At 45.3% G+C, this 17,846-nt stretch overlaps 1 protein-coding gene across 1 annotated transcript in view; it reads right to left on the bottom strand.

The window, feature by feature from the left end:
* Positions 1-1,586: 1,586 nt before the first annotated feature.
* LOC131290940 (homeobox protein B-H1-like) overlaps positions 1,587-17,846 on the bottom strand; it is a 58,706-nt gene continuing 42,446 nt past the window's right edge. The window contains exon 3 of the mRNA XM_058320130.1: positions 1,587-2,223. Within this exon, the coding sequence (XP_058176113.1) occupies positions 1,587-2,223 (637 nt within the window). The remainder of the gene's footprint in view (positions 2,224-17,846) is intronic.

The following is a 17,846-nucleotide window of genomic DNA, read 5'->3' as shown; positions in this document are numbered from 1 at the left end:
ATCTATTATTATTTGAATTCAATATCATTACTTTGTTCTTCCGGCTTACTTCGCTTGACGTTTATTCATATCTACGATCTAAGCATAAAACTGAAGTATAATTGATTCTCTTAAATATATATTTTTATGATTGTTTATTACGTCCAGTATTTTTTTTTTTTGCTCCACTTCTTCCTTTTCATTAGTTCCTTAGGATTATGCTGTTTTGTTTCGGTGTTTTCTTCTCTTTTTCAATAATTGTTTTGCTTTCATTTATAAATAATAACTAAGAATTATTTACCAGTCACAGAAGCAAAACTAATAATTTGTTTAATTTTGCTCGCTTGCTTACTTCTCTACGTCGCTTTGTGTTTTTTCCGTTTTTCTGTTATCGTTATTAAAAGTTATTGTTTACTTTTTCTTTTAAGATGTTTGTAATCACACATTAACTTTACTGTACTGTTTACTCCTTTGATGCTCGATATCCTTTGTGAGTTTACTCGTTTGAATAAATTAATAAATGTCCAAGCTCCTGCCACGTCCTGCCCAAAGGTTCGGCGTTCAAAGTAATGCGCGCTGATGGTGCATCTAATACTGGTGTATATTTTCTGGTGCGCCGATTTGAAGCATCTCTCCACCGTAGTCTCATCGCCTCTCATATGGGGGTAAAAGGCATCCATTGCTGGTGCCGTGGTATCAGTTTCCAATAAAATAGGACAAATTTAAAAATAGTTTCAAATGTCTTGTAATCTTGCTGGAGTTAGCAAGTTCAGGGACTGAGGAAGGCATCTTTATTTCGAACTATTTGAAGTATGCGCGTTCAGGCAGAATCATATGAGCTGGAATTTAATTTAAATACTACTTGCTACTGATCATTCATCACTGGATTGCATTTGGACAAACGCATTCGATCTTTTTCTCCGGTTTATGTTTTCGTGCCGCGCATTTTCGTTTTAATATCAACTCTGCCATCCAGATAGGGATTGTGCTACTTTTGTACCTACCATTTTGCACAACCATTTTGATTGGCACAAAGAAAACGAAACTGTGTTTAAATTTTTCCAGCAATACATGTTAGATTGTGCACAAGCTTTGTCCATCTTGTGCGAGTAAGCAAGTTTGCTGCAGAGCTCGGAGTGAACCTACGCTGCTTGTTTTTGACACGACAGTATTGATTAATCTTATGGAGTCTTCTTTGATTGACAAGCTTTTGTTAGACACAGGTGATCAACGTTTTAATAACTCTGGGTTCAAGTGGCAGCCAAGAGTGTGAGCAGTGAGCAGAAACTGCGTGAGGGATGAGACACCAGTTGCCTCCAGACAGGAGTAGTTGAATTGAACTAGGAAGATCTCACAGTATCTCCTCTACACTTTTGATCATGATCGGAATTCACCGAATAGATTTGATTTCGTGTCTTCAGAGGTAGATAAAAAGTCGATGGCGTAGAGCTCTCACGTCTACGTAGAGAATGACGGGCGGTTGTCTGGAGCCGGAGTTGAAGTTGGACTTACTTAGATTTGCGGCGCTCTTGCCAGAAGAAGAAGTTCAGATTCCAGGTGTGATTGGGATGTGGCCGGAGTGTCGATGCGGGACATCGTTTAGTCTTTCAGACCTGAATGTTCTCATCCTCGTCCTCACTGTCGGGCGGGTTGCTCAGAGCGCGTCCGGGTGGACTGCCGGGGTTCAGCGTCGGACTGGGAGTCCGTCGCGCTTGACTACTTAGACTATTGTTGCTGCTACCGCCGCCGAAAGAATTCCCATGGCCTGCTGTAAGGGCACCCTCACCGGTACCCCCGCTACCACCTACTCCGCCCCCAACCGGGGTGCTTCCGTCGCGCCCCGGAACACCCGGGCCAGCACCGGGAGCCTGATGTTGCTGGGCTGCTGCCGCCGCCTGCTGCGCACTGCTCGCCTGGTAGTAGCTGCTGAGCGTCGACAGTGAGCTGGAGGCCGACAGGTGAGGGAACGGACCGCTCGGACCTGGAATCGTGTTGAGAGCGCCGAGGCCTGGTACGCCCGGGTAGATCCGGTAGGGCAGGGGTTTCTGGAGTGCTGCGGCGGCGGCCGCATGCCGGTAGTACGCATCAACCGCACTCTGGGGTGTTCCGGGCGGTCCGGACTGGGTCGGGTACGGCCAGCCACCGATGTACGGAGGTCCACCGTACAACCGCTGGAAGGCTGCATAATTGCCCGCCTCAGCTAGCAACTCCAACCCGACGGCTGTTTGTCGTTTCCACTTGGTTCTAGAAAGAAATAGGAAAGGAAAACGTCAATATCCGCTGGAATTCACGTGGAACTCAATAACTATTCCCCTCTATCAGGATATCAGTTATCAGAACTTTATCACATATGCCTTCAGCTACGTAACTCAACAGGTGTAACTCAATAACTACTTCTGTCTATCAGTATATCAGATATTAGGGCTTTATCAAAATATGCTAGCAGGTGTAACTCGACAACAATTCATTGTTTATCAGGATATCAGATATCAGGACATATCGTCAGAATGTGGCTGCAGGTATATTCGTTACATCAAAGTCGCATGCTCCAAATTAAGTCATGTCTATTCCACACTTTGCGCCAAGCAGGAACCAGAATTCGTACAGGTTGGGTTCGCTAATGTGCTGAGCCTACTGTCACTGTTCCGCCTTTATTATTTCTTCGTAGTTCGGCGCCTACATGATATTTAGCAAAGTTTTGAGAAGACGTAGACAGTTTTTTGCGAATTATATATTTTCCCATTAATCTGTGAACATCATCATCAAAAGATCATTTGGGCGGTGGGTTTGTGTGTGATGAGTTCCTGTGCCCGTGACTTTGGAGACCTCTGGAGCCGGACGTGAAGATGTCCGCAGCTACCACGAGCCACAACATTAAGACGCCTTCGCACGCATGGTTACCCTTCGCCGGAACTGGCTCATTACGGTTCCTATTTACCTCTTGATATTCATGACCCTTTGACTCCCAACGACTCCCTCACTCGGCGGATCTATTTCCCTTCTGGCTCTATCCCTTCTCGCTTCCCATACACCTTCGTACCGCCCTAACCGAACCATTCCCTTGCATCCTAATAGCAACTAAACACGACACATACCGAAGGCATTGGCAGCGTTTTGTTCGAGAGCAGAAGACGAGAAGACAAGAAAAAAATAAACTGCACGCTCGCGTTCTCTTGCAGCTGGATGAGTGCATTTCTTTTTGCCTTCCAACACTTGCCCAACGCTCCTGGCATGTTCTAATCCATGGTCCGCTGGTGTATTTTAACTATATATATATATATACACACACCTCATCTGCACTTACACTCCGCTGCGTCGTCTTCTTTCGCCTTCCAATTTTTTTTTCTCCTGTTCCCGGTTTTGTTTTGTTCACTGTTACGTGGCAATTATGAGTCGGAACATTCCCCACAGGCCTTAATTGTTGCCGTACACCTAACATCGACGGGCTTAAGATAAGCAGCGGTGGCGGCGGCCCTGAGTAGGTTGTAGCAAGCGACATCAAGCTACCACCATTCGGACGGAGATGGACCGTGAAATGAAGCGAACGGCGCGCAAAAGTTGCCGCTCTTCTTTATCGGGGGACACCGATCACCGCACCGAGGCTCTCTCCGGCCGGCATCGAGCATGTGGATGTAGATGAAAGGACAGCAGATATACCATAGGGTCATGACCACGTGATATGAATTGTGGTTGCAAGTGGACAGGCGGCCAATTGCGCTAAGTGCAGCAGAAATTCACCCAGAACCATCGCCTATCCATTATTTTGCTTGCGCTATGGATTGACACGAGACGTCGCGAGGCTTGCGATTATCGCTTGACGGCGCAAAAGAGGCTCCCTTTGACACACGGGGACCGTTTCTGCTTTCATGAAGCTCATTGATAATCGTCATTCTTCCAGCCGTTAATGTTGCCGTCAGGAACTACTTGCGACAACAAGGCCAGCTATTGACAGCTCGATGAGAATACATAAAATACACCAAGTAGCTGTTGACCTATTTCGCGCCAGAACTCTACAGCTTTTCGATTGACACATCTTCATATAAGTGTTCTTTCTTCTGGTTCTGGTATATTTTCCTGTTCTCCAAATGTAGAAAACTATAAGCCTAGGCGACTGAAAGCTGATGTTACAAACACGTAACTGATCAGAATAACTAAATTTTGGACCAAACCAAAAATGGCGGCAATTCAAATCCCGTTAAACCTTTTCAACCGATGCTAAACTACAACGGACTCAATACCGTATTTGAATCGCAGGGACCTGATAGCCCTAACAAAGGTAATGCTCCTGTAAAATATTAGTCCCGACGCAGTGTTACCTCTCGGTTTAACCTAATTTTTATTAAACGATAAAACTGTAGCCGCACATTGGGAACGTTGGGTGCACAGCGTCTCATTTGACGGCTTTAAAAAGGCACACGGTTACGGTACAAAAGAATGAAAGCGGTGAAAAGCATGATGAATTAATTTATTTTCATATCCCGTGGCACGTTGTTTAGGAAACAACATCTCGAGTACTCCGAGGCGCAAAAGGAGGGAAAACACCCTTGAGCGAAATCTAGCTGGTAGAGGACAAAGGGAACTGGGGATCGGCGCTGGAGGGCACGGGTGGTGGCGGTGGCATAATTGGAGAGTTAAAAAAAGGACACACACACACACACTCATACAGGGCGGAACAAGCGGTGGCCCAATTGACGACAACAACGATAGGAAAGTGAGGAAGCGATAATTCCCGAAGGATGTCCTCAGGTTCTTGCCTCGTCGACTTTCTTCTTATCCCTTTGCTCCGTTCCCGTTCTCCTCGCCCGTGCGCCATGGACGTGTCCTTCCGAGGCATCGTAGCATCTTAATACGAACGCATTAACGGAATAGTTGTTTTTTTATTATTATTTTATTTTGCCCGTGGCTTGGCACCGCGGAAGACGAAGAGCAGGCGATGAGCGAGATGAATGGATAAGGAGAACACGAAAAGTGATTAATGAAACTTTAACGAACGGAACGCGATGAAGCTTCCGCTGTCCTTTTACAGGGATTAAACATATCACAAAGAAAAAAGAACAGGCGTGAAAGAAATTGGCTCCCAACATCCCCACGGACTTTGTCCGCGGCAAGAAAAGAACCGAACCCAAGCGCTTTATGTTTTTGGGTCAGCAAATGGTTGCCTGCTGATGGGAAATATTCGAAGCATATTCTGAGATGATTTCAACAAGCAAAAGTTAAACTGTACCCGTAACACGGATGTTCGGAAGCACAAGTTCATTTTCGGGACGTGTCAAAAACCTAAATAGGCCCAGCCAAGACCCGGAGTGAAAAGGGACAGGAAAAGTCAATTTCCAAGGATATTATGGTCGGAGAATGCTTTTTTTTCTCTTCCACGCCCTTGCTTCGTTCTGCATGAAACAACGTCTGTTCATGTTACGTGAAGTGGAATTGCTCGGTACTTCTTAGCGACAAAAGTTATCTACCGTTTGGCTAGTTTGGGTTACCTTTCATCTTTAATTTGGTTTTTCGGAACTTTTCGAGTTCGTCTAACACACCAGGATAAGGTTTCTTGTTTTTTTGCCATCGCACACAATCTCCTCTTTGATAAATTAGCACCGCGAAGGGCGTGAGGGAAATAAATAAAAAGTTACGATTGCTAAAATGTGTTCCAAATATTTTAATTCTTCTTGCTTCTTTTTTGTGCGGAAAGCATTCGCATCTTCCCCAATGCGAACCGTCCCTGGAGAGCATAAGCTGCGTCGGCGATGTTTGGAATCTCTAATAAGACATTATAATTATGACTTGCCTTCAGCGAAGAGCTGAACATTACGTAAAACATTTCCTACACCACCCAATTGGAGGTTTATTTTACGTTTTACGTGAACATTCGACCAGAACACATTGACAGTGTCGAACTATAAACGTTTCAAGAAGGACGTGAGGTAAAGATGTTATAGCTTCAAAAAGCACTAAAATCTGGCAGAAACAACCAATTGTCACACAAGTAGTTGGTTTTACTTGGTATATCGTTAAATAAAAACCTTGCCCAATGCTTACTAACGACTTTCAATGCTTGTTCCAGCAACGATTAATGTTTCAATGTCAAAAATAAAATGTTATTACTATTTTTTATTGCTGTAAAATACGACAATGGTGTTTAACTGTTGCCAGAAGTCAAAACACAATTATCCAAAACGGTTCCTAGTAAAACTGCTGTGTAGTAACCTGCATTAGTATATAGTAGCCTTGGGCCCGAGCAGTCACAAACGTCATCGTAAAAAGCGCGGTAATGATAGTAAACATTACAAAAAACCAACAAAGCGCACGGGAATGTTAGTTCAGTCGTGCAAATGTACTTAAAGTCCGTGTTGTTTCAGTTGAAAGAAGTTTTCAAACACTTATATTTGCGAATCTTCCCTTCTTCTAGTTAGAAATAGAATAATGATAAGTAAATCAAAGTCACAACACAGCGGTCGAGTCCTTCATGTATACCCCGAAAAGGACACTGAATCATGCATTGGATCGTCATTGATTTCCTGGAAAATAAACCCACATTAGGAACGTGTTGAACGAAGTTCCAGTAAGTAAACAAATAAATAGATTGATCAACACGTCGAACCCATAATCGGTGCGATTGAACGGAACGACAACCGTGTACGGGTCGCGCATAATTGACCGCCCTCGGCTGAATACGATCTTAGGGTTTTGTAACCCACCCACAATCCGTGTTCCGAGTATCGGTAGGGTTGCCCAGGCGTATCCGTACTCCTCCTTCGCCCTCGAAAGGAACCCCTCTTCGTCGGTGCTATTATCGATTCCAGAAAGGCGTGTCCAACGTCGTACTATTTCGGGTCGGTTCCCCTCTCCACACTCTCGAACTAATCGATTTGCCAATTACCGGGAAAGCCATCGTCCGCTAATGCATGTTGTAAGGAATCACTTCTTATTGGCACGCCGGGCGGGTGCCAGATCCGAGACATTAGTGCACCACCGGTTGCGGTAATTCGGTTTTGTTACTGTCACAGAACACTCGGCAAAACGCCGACTCCGCCAACCTCCACAAGCACACGTCTGCCCACGGTGGGTAAGTGTAGGGTGCGTCGCCACGGTATCAACCTCGGAAAAGTGGAAATTCCAACCAACGGCGAACCGAAGCGAAGATGTTGTCCCGAAACCAGGGGGGGCCCCAAACACCAATCGGGATGCAACGATAATTGTGGGTGCAAGCATTCCCGCGGCGTTCATACGCCCAAGCACACACCCATGCACCGCGTTATAGCGAGGAGCACCAGCAAGCCAATCAAGCGAATCCAGGCGACGAATGCCTCCTCCGGAGGCGCGACTCGCTCGCGAGAAAAGGACGCCGATGTAACCGACGCAAGTTGGCTGTCTTGTTCGGGCGCAAGCGCACACCAATCTTACCACGCCAGCAACATGATTCACTCCTCCCGCGGCGGCATGTCGCGAGGGTGGCTCCCGACGGTTTCTGGGTTGGGTTTTGCGGCAGAAAAGGTATGGAGAGCCATAAAATACTGCCTCGCTCAGCGTTGCCATCGTCAACTAGCTGCGATGGGTAGCAGAACGGCATTCATGACGCCAACCATTCCAGCGTACTGCACTGTCGTCTGTTGCAACTGTGATTGAGAGCGCAAATGTGTACGAGTCGTGATGAATACCATTACAGGGAAGCAAAACAAGTTTTACATTGGCACGTTCAATTTGCAACAAATGAAAAAGAAGTTCTGCAAGCAACTGTAGTTCTCCATTTAAACAACTTCCAACAACAATTGTAATGAATTCTACTCAAAAAAGGTTCAAAACACATATGACTTAATCTTAATCAAGTTGAAAAGCAGATCGCATTCCCGTTTAAAAGAGAATATATTGCAAGAATTGATGACATTTGTATCTCTTTTTAATATACTGGTTTACAAACCAGAGCAAATTAGTCTCACGAAAGTTCTGCAAAGAACGAATGTACAAGGTTTCAGTATGGCTTTAATGTATAGCATGACTTTAGTGGGACTTTTGCATTTAACAGGAACCTGTTCGAATAGATGTTAACATAAGAAGTGTCTATATCTACAATCTATAACAAATATCTTAGCCAATCTCCATTGCATTCGGAAAACCTGCAACAAATGGTGTTGATACAACGTATATCCCATCAAATAGGCTGTCAGAAAGCCGATGTTTGCTATATGAACCATTGTCTAAAAGAAACCCATGTTCGACAGTCTGCAAACAAAATTGCCAGAATAACGTTGTTACTATAATCAACTTATCAATACAATATTGCAAAGAAGGTTCCGCATAGCTTGTTGGATTTGAATGTTCAGACTCATTTTCGGAGCTCTTCCTTACAAAATGTGTGCATAAATGTCTCAAATAACGCGCGAATCGGCGGAAAAGTTTCTGGAGCAAAATGTTTGCTCTTTCCTCGTAAGACTTCATCTCTATCCATCCAAACCATTAATACCATCTTGTAAAGGTTACTACAACAATATAGTTGGTCTCTTGTCTTGGGACTATATATTTTCTGATTTACAACATTGAAAGATATGCTGAGACTGGTAGAGAGCATGTTAGTTCTGGTAACTTCTGGTTCCAAAATGCGCCCCTACAAATGACTCCTAAAGCCGATCCGCAGATTCCAGCTTTGGCAGGGCCGCCTACAGACAAAGTCCTGCAAGCATACAGTGGTAAGAGATAATTGCCAAGAATCCACTAACTGGTCTAGTAATGACATGGCGAACGAGATGCAAATAATCGATCCAATTGTAAATGAAACGTTTACGGATCCAAAATATCAGTAAACTGTTACTGCTCCGCGTGTACGTACTCCGCGCGCAATGCGCTCCACAAGGGGTACATGACGCTAGTTGGCACAGGGGCTTCCCACAGGTGCCCTAACAAGCATTGTGCTGTAGTGGTAATAAGGCGATTGCGTGTTGCGTTCTCAAATTGCAAGCTTATGTACCGGCATAGAGCGCACGAGCATGTTAGAAAACAGCGGCCTTCTTTGCTCGCTCCCTCCCGGGCCCGGAATGGGGGGGGGGTTGGGGATGGAGGGTCAGAAAATTGCATTTTGTTCGTTACCAGTACGAACAGGCATACCTCCAGGAAACGGCGTTGCAGTGGAAAATTAACGATTTAGTGCCACTGGGAACCGATCGGCAAACGATTTGGCTTGCTTTTCGGTGGGTGTAAGAGAGGGAGGAGAGGGAGGGGGAGGGAGCGCAAAGATGTGCACGGTAACGGATACCTCGTTTTGCAGATATCGTGATGATTTGTTCCCGCACTTCTCATGATGTAAAGATCGTGCCAGCTTCCGCCATTCCCCGTAAGCTGGTAGTAGGCGCTATAGCCTGGGAGAGTCTCCGCACGGCGTAGGAGACCCTAGCAGTCCTTCGGTGTATTTGGATCACCGGTCGCTCCAGACCCTGAGATCCAGCGGATGGAACGGGCTCGGTGGCAATTAATGTTCTGATACATACTAACCCCTCGGTTTTTCGTTTCGTACCGTGAGAAAACATTCCGCCCGGTGCGTTTGTACCACTCCATGTACCCCAAAAACCCACACAGAATAGTCCCGACCACAGCTCCTCTATGGTACAAATTGACCCCGTAGGAGTAAAGCCTCTTTGACGAGCTCTAATTAGAGGCTCTCGCTTACACCTGATTTTCTTTCCCCAGAATCGTCGATACACTGGCGGCGTGGGCTTTACCAAGGCCACGTCATTTTATTTACCCAATTTTGACTACGAATTAAGGGCAGTACCCTCCCGATATAGAGATTTAGCCGGGATTAAGGCTTTTCTATATCCCGGTTGGCTGCGAAGGGGAATAGTTAACGCAGAAGATACTTGCGAAGGTAATAAAGTAACGATTAGCATACAAGATGGCCTTCCCATTTGCTCGAGTGCGGGTCACGAAATAATTCTATTACCGCCTGCTGCCCCGGCCTGCAGTATGATTGACATTTCTTAGCGCGCCCTTTTGCGGCTCGGTCTACATTATCGAAGTATTTGTTATTAATCAGCTTCGCTCGAAAGGTCGTATCGGCTTCGGGGCGTCGTGCCACCGTAAAGAAGCACCACTCGGGGAAGGGCCAAGAACTGATACGTAAGGTAACACCGCCAGTAACACGGATCGTAATGCGATAGTATCATTTGTAATTCAAAACTTCACCCAGCGTACTTGGGATGAAGTCTCACAAAAGTGCTGCCATTCGACCACCCGTTTCGTGCCATTGGTTCGGAATCGAAAAAAACATCCCGGCTTCCCATTCCCCGTAGCATTAATTAATGAACATCGCCAGCGAGCGCCAGCGTCGTCATAATTGACTGATAGAGTGTGGCAGTAGTCCACAACGAGGCGTAAGAATTCCTTGGGAACCTCCCCGGTCGCAAATCTTCTCACTGTGTGGCGTTTCACGACATTTGGTCACAAGCCCGACCGAGCTCGTACGGTTCTCATGTTTCAGCGGCCAGCATGGGATGGGATCGGCTTGCGGCTCGCCGGGAAAACGGTCTCACCGGTTCCCGTGACCGATCGGATATCGATCTAGGAGAGTTTACACGTACGTCTCAGACCCCACGGCTCGGACTGCCCGGTGAAGCGTTAAGTGACGTGACGGACTCCAATGTCTATAGCTGCCTGGATACGGTCTCTCCCTCGTTCTCTCTATATATCGCTGTGGTGTATCCGATCCGCGGCCGGAAGCAGGAACAAGACCTTTAAGGCGCGATGAGGTGCTGACCACGTCACGTATCGTTTTATAAAGCGAGCGGTGAGCAGGCGTAAACGGATGGAAAACTTCAATTTCCCGACGGCGCATTCCGGGAGTCTCGTTACCTCGCAGTCCCAACAAGCCCCCGTCAATTGTTCTACGCCGTGAATGAGCGCATCGAATCTGCGTAGCCGAAGGAGACGACGAAGGCCCAAAACACGCGAAAAGGGGCCTCGGAAAGTCAAAACCGTGACACACAGTGACAAGCGTCTTGCCTATACAAACACCTAGCGGGAAGGTGTGAAATCGCGCCAGCCCCGAAACACCCGAAACACGCGGAGAAAATTTTAATTTAATCTAATTTTCTGACTCATTTTACTGTTTGTTTGCTTCGGTTCGTCACATTTCCGGTTTTTCCCCGGACGGCGGAATGTGATGTTCCGGGATACCACCCTCCCTGGGCACCTTCTCCAATTGGCAGGCAACGTGTTTGCCTAAACATTCTTTCACTCCACTACCCGCGTCAATCGATTGCAACGGTGGAGATGGTTGAACGACTTCCAAATTGATTTTCCCACCAATGGTTCGTTGTGAATTTTAGAGCGACCGGTGTTGTATCCCAGCGAAACGAAAACACAGCAAAACAAACACCAGAAAGGGTTTCGTGGCGGTTAGTTTGTGTGTTGTTCACCATACAGTTTGTCGACCGGAAGCATTTATTGGTTGAAAACGTGCACTTTAATTTGCTACATATTTTATCAAGGACGCAGTTGTACTGTTTGTTTTTCGAAAGGCTATTGGACAATTACTTAATAAATAAAATATATCTAAAAGGAACAAACAAACCGAAATTAAGAGTTACTAATTGTACGTGTGTAGCAAATTTGACTACCTTGTCATCCATTTCGCGAGTGACAGCAGACTAGACTTCCCAGAGGATAAATTTTAAAAGTTTCTATGGTCTTATAATATAAATGCACTACTAAAGTAGTGTTAACATTCTTCACTGAAGTAGTGAAAACATTCTTGACTGAAGTTTAAATCGTTTTTATATGCAATATTTGTTTTGTTTTGGGCAAAGATACTGTGGCACCCGGTGCAAATGAAGGTGCGATAATCCAGCATCGATAATAGTAATGGATGCTGGATTGAAACAAAGGCTTCAGAGACAAAAAGGCTTGACAATTCAAACGAGCGACAGATGTTAGTACTGGTAACAACTGGACCACGTGCGGAACGATCTGAACAAGTGAAGAGATAGTTAAGTTAACACGTTGACTGCCATGGCTATAGCTATTTTTGATAGCCAGCTGTCATTAGTTCTAAAAAGTTTTTGCCCCATAAATGAATGAAAATGCAACATAAATGTATGTATTATTGTATGTATTATTTAATATCAATTCTTTGGGAAGCTAAGTTTTTGCTTAACCTTTGAAAACCATCGGTTTAACAAATGTTATACACAAATTTTATCAAAAAAGGTTGTACTAAAAAACTGTGCTAAAAACGCTTGGCAATCAAAGTGTTAATTGAAGAAAGATAGTAAGTGAACTAAAGAAACCAACTTAGATAAACAAACGATTGAAACACATAACTTCGTTACCAGTTTACTTTGAGTGGCATTCGAAGTAAGGCAAATAATACTATCACTATTACTACCAATGTTAAGGCAACATTTGTAACAATTGAAATGTAATATAAATCAGGTAGAATTGATATTCTATTACCCAATTTGTTTGTGATGTAGTTTTCTCGACATGATACAAATCAATCTACAAAAGAAGGAAACGAAAAATGTTCGACTGTGATTTTTCGGTTTCATTTTGCATTATTAAACGAATCCGCTGACATCGCCGACTTCGGGCGCAACGACAATATTTCAAAACCGCGTTCGAACGTCACGAGCGCTTGTCAAAACGAAGGGGAACCGGTCAGTGCGACCCCTGCTTTTGTTTGGACCGGCAATAATGCTCTAAAACCACAGTAAGACATACGGTTATTAGCTGGGTTATTATTTCGAGCTGGAGTTTTTCGCTTCTCCCCTCCCTCCCCCAACAGGCCTCCCTCCCCCCAGCGTTCGGGGAGGCAACATGGTTTCCGCTCAGCACCGCCCACTGACAATTGAGCTCTTCTGGTCTGGGTCGTCAGCTACCGAAGAAGAAAACCGGTGGGGGGCGGGGGCTGGCGGGTTGTTTGATCAAGCCAACCCGGGATGATGCTTTCCCTCCAATCAATGTGTCTACGTCTATTACCGTAGATTAAATCCTCAAAGTTCCCCCCTCTCACTCGCCGGCAATCACACACACACACACACACCGGGCGTTTTGGCCGGGGATCGATCCGGTGCTCGCCGCACTGTGGTCGCTGTGGAAAGTCTACAAGCCTTTACCTTCAATCAAATTACGTGTCAGAACAAATAACGATATAACGATAATATGCTACGGAATCATGTTTTCCCTGGCTGCTTTCGAATTTCGCTTGATTCGATCGCTGAAAGCATGTCATTATCGAGCGCAACCCCAGAAGTTCAACGGGCCGGGGGGGGAGGGGTATACGATACGAGTGTGCGGTGTGCTTTATCCACCCACCCCCCCGCCAGAACCGCCATCGTCAATCGGCCAATTTGCCTACGCCGGTTTGCAAGCGAGAGAGGACGGTCGAAACATGAAAGAGAAACATGGGGACGAAAAACGAAAACCGAAACAAACCTAACGCGAGGGAAGTAAAATCGAGCGAGAAGGGGCGACAGTCAACATTGCAGAATAAAAAAGAAAACCACCTGCATCGGAACGACAACGGTGGTGGTGGTGGTAGTGATGATGATGATGATGATGATATGCAACCCTGGCCACTCGTGAACGTCGTTGGTTGCATTATGAAGTCCAAACCTCGATATTGCAAGTGCACGTTGTCCCCCCCCCCCCCCCTCCCACTCTCCACATCGCAGCTTGACACATTCCTCGGCACATAAACCGGCCTCCCATTCCCCTTCTATTCCCGAGTGATTTCAACACCATCATTATCATCCTTTTTTTCTCCCTCCCCTCCCTCGCCCGTAATTGGTTTCCAATGGCATGGCATTCGTTTGACACTAATTGTCAAATCACAAATGGCGGGGTAGGAGCATTAGGTGTTTAAGGCGCTGGAGGGTGACAATTGTCCTGCCGTAGCGATTTGAAATAAATCGACGGCGGTGTTGCTGGTTCACGATTTATTCTAACTTCCATGTTTTTTTTCCATTAGAGGCCTCTATCTAAAACAATACTAGACAAACGAGACGTGAAGGAAGCCAGCAGCTTTACAAATGCCGTTTAATCGTTCATTTATTTACCTCGTCAGTGTGGGGGGGGGGGGGGGAAGGGATCGCAAGCCAGAACGATCGAACACGGCGCGGAAGAAGTAATAATAACATGCGCTTCATGCACATACCATTGCTTTGATTCGTTGTCTTGTGGCTTTTTTCTGATGTATTAATTTATTTATTTCTCTGCCAATCGGGCCCTCCCCCATTCCTCCCCGGGCAGGCGGTCGACCGTGTAGTTGGTCGGGAGTTCGCAGCGACCCCGCGATGCAACGCCCGCTAACTAATTCAGCAGTTCCTGGACGGGGACGCAACCCAGCGTCAAATTGCGCCCACGTCTGTGCAGCAAATTACCGGGGGAGGGAGGGTGGGTGGGTGGGAGGGCCAAGTAAATATATTATCCGCGACCGGCCACCGGAATGAGGGGAGGGAGGGGATTTGGAAATGGTCATAATTTTATAACTTGATTGAAATGCCTCGCCCTGGCCCACTTCGTTTTTTTTGCGCTAGTTCCTAGTTGTGCACATTTGTCCATCGACATATAGGGTAGCGTGAGGCACTATGAACCCCTTAACGTGAAAAAGCATTTCATTTTCACAAACTTTCAATTCGCTAACACCTCTTTAAAATCCGATCAACTATCGAATATGTTTCCTATTTGTTTTACTCTTTACCTGTATTACGTACACGCACTACCACCTTTACTTTTTAGTACATAATTTTTAGTACAATCATTTTTGTTTCAATTTAGTTGCCAAATTTATTGAACCAACGCTTTTCGAAAACTAAGCAAAGACGAGGCTTCCTATACGATACACCATTATAGCCTACTACTTCATAAGTCCTCTGCTATAGTAGTGTTAACATAGTGGGTGACAGGCAATCCGAAACTTGTCACGAAACACATATATTATTATTCTAATATAGTGGTAGGCTAGGGTAAAGGTACAAATTTATCGTTAGGAAAGCTTTGTCTATTTGTTATATGTTTAATATGATTGTACTAAAAATATTCTAAAACACCTTGACTGCTTTTTAGTACATGTTTTAGTAATTTTTTTTTTTAACAAATTTGGCTATCAAATTAAGGAAACCATGCAAAGACTAAGCATCCTCAAAGGATGGATGTTTGTATTAATGTAGCTTACTTCATAAATTCAGATATGAGTGTAAAGGACTGCTTTGGATAGCTGCTGTATTATTACACTAATATAGTAGTAAACTAGGGTGATTGTACAAATGTATCGTTAGGAAAGTTTGGTCTATTTGTTATTTGTTTAAAAGCAAGTCTCAGGATTTGTTTTACAACCAAATTTCAACAACAATGTTTGTACTAAAAAAATGTTCTAAAAACGCTCGACGGTGAACGTGTTAATGAAGAAGGATCTATGAAACACGTTAACGTAGATGTTCCATCCGTTCTTTTGAAATTGCCTCACTCAGCCGAAAACATGAAGGTGCGTTTTAGCCCACCGGAGTGTATCTTGCCCCTCTCTCCCCTGCTCTACCGGCCGGTAGTCAATCTTCATCAGTCAGAAGTAGAGGTTAAGCATATAGACTGGACTTTCGTCGGCGAGCAGCGACGCGTGATTTTGAACGGTTTTAAAGTATAAACGGGTCATTTGATAGATGTTAGAATCTGTACCGTTCGTCTCTCTACCTCTCCTGCTTTATCTCTGGCAGTGAGCGCCCCATAGAGTGCCTTCGAGAGGGCAGGATCTTGGCGACGGTGACACTTTCAACTTCCCTAACGTTCGTGTGATGTTTGCAGCAACCCGTTACTCCACTCCAGCTGGCGCTTTGATCAGATTGTGTCCGCTTTTCACCCGAAACCACACGCACACACGCACACACACCGCCCCCGGAGGGCGACGATGACCGCTGGTGTTCGCCTTCCGGTGTTCCCCCCCCCCCCCCCCCCCCTCCCCCCGGTCGCTCTATCAGATGGCGCACCAATTTACTCCTTTTTCCAGATCGTTCGTTCACGGGCGACGTAGCGTGAAACAAGGGTTTTTACCGTTTTATGCGCCGGCACTCCCGCGTTTTCCCGGGGGTTCCGGGCGGCTGGGGTGATGACGCCTCTCTTTGGCCAGCGCCCGAACGTGTTTCAAACCACGTATGCAGCGGTGATAGGGGCACAGGGCCTCTCGCGACAACCGAGCGCTTTTCGGAGCTGGCCGGCGGACGGCTTTCCCAAAACAGTTCGCCTACTCTGCTTTTCTCCATTGCGAGCTGCTTATGTTTTCGCCCGTCTCCCCCCCTCTATCGCCCCGCGTTCCCCCGCCCGGGGTTGGTGGTAATTTATTTTAATGTTATACAGTCTTCAAAGCTCTGTGCATCACGCACACCCAAATATGAGCTTAAATTGTTTGTAGAGAAGTAATATATGTTAAGTGGATCGTTTTTTTACATGTCAATCGCGCCACGACACCTCCGCGTCCTAAACCACGAGCCGGGCGCAGAATTAGCGTACAAGCTCAAGGTGGTGGTGCTTGTTGCTTGAAGTTTCTTGGGAATGTTTTATTTATTTTCCTCCCCCCCCCCCCCCCCCCCTCGCCACCTCTCTCTCTCCCGTTTCGGTGCTATTTTTATACACCTTCCAGGCGCTCGCCCATTTTGTTAAGACCTTTCGGGGCCGACGATACGACGATTAAACGCGGGGTGAAAAGGTGAAAAGAACCGTTTTGTAGTATGTAAATTTTTAAGCGCCATCTAAAGCCCACCGCCTACCACCTACCCTTATCCCTCTGCCGATGCGCGCAAACACTTCTAATGTTCTAACAAACACCACCGCCACCGCCTCCTCCCGCGCAGCAAACCGCAACCGAACGGAGCACCGCCAGTAGGGTGAAACAAACGGCAAGCGACGGGTAGGCACTTTCCATGCAAGTGGCGGTGTGTGTGCGAGAGACTCAACCAACACTCAACGTGTCCTGGGAAAAGCCGCGTCGGGCCCAGGCGCGAGTTTCGTTGATGATCGATTAATTCGTCACCGCGTCATCCGGCGTCATGTACGTGCGACCTCGGTTTGATTAATCGAGGAAACGGCGTTGTGTTTTTTTTTTGCTTTCTTCTCCCTAACGTACTGAAAATGTTACCGATGGCTTGCAACACACCGTTGGCTTCCAATTCCGAGCGTCGCCCTGCTCGATATTAATTGTCATTACACCCTTAGATTAGAACGATTAGTTAGAACCTATTTGTGTCATTTGCCTTCGAGTGTATGTTTTTATTTCACGGTGATTGTAGATTCAGTTAGACCCAAAAAAAAGCTTCTGTTATTTGCGTACCTTTCAAATTTAATAACGTTTGGTCTATGGACAAACAAAGTTAATGTTTCCCTAACATATTTGGTGGTGTTTCCGCGTCGTGAAAAAGTTTGTCAAGAAAAATGTATTAAATAATATTAACACGTTGACTGCCATGTCACCCAAAAGTGGGTGACAGTAAAAATCAGTTCTAAAAAGTTTTTGACCCATTAATAAATGAAAATGCAACATAAAAATTATAGTTATATTTTATATCAATTCTTTGGGAAGCTTAGTTTTTGCTTAGCCATCAATAATCGTTGATTTAATAAATGTTTTAAGATAATTTTATTAAAAATAATGTACTAAAAAAGTGTGCTAAAATGCTTGGCAGTCAACGTGTTAAACCATAATGCCAAGCGTTTTTAGAACATTTTTGTAGTAAAATATTCTTATATATAAATAATCAAAATAACCGTCTGTTTCATGCATTTTTATACACATTTTATCAAAAATTATTGTACGTAAATTAATAAAAAATATTGTAAATTAATAAAAAAACGTGTTAAAACGTTGACTACCATGTCACCCAAAAGTGGGTAACAGC

Source organism: Anopheles ziemanni, chromosome X (assembly GCF_943734765.1).
Source record: "Anopheles ziemanni chromosome X, idAnoZiCoDA_A2_x.2, whole genome shotgun sequence".
In the NCBI taxonomy this organism is placed as follows: Eukaryota; Metazoa; Arthropoda; class Insecta; order Diptera; family Culicidae; genus Anopheles; species Anopheles ziemanni.
This window is presented reverse-complemented; position numbering and strand designations above follow the sequence as displayed.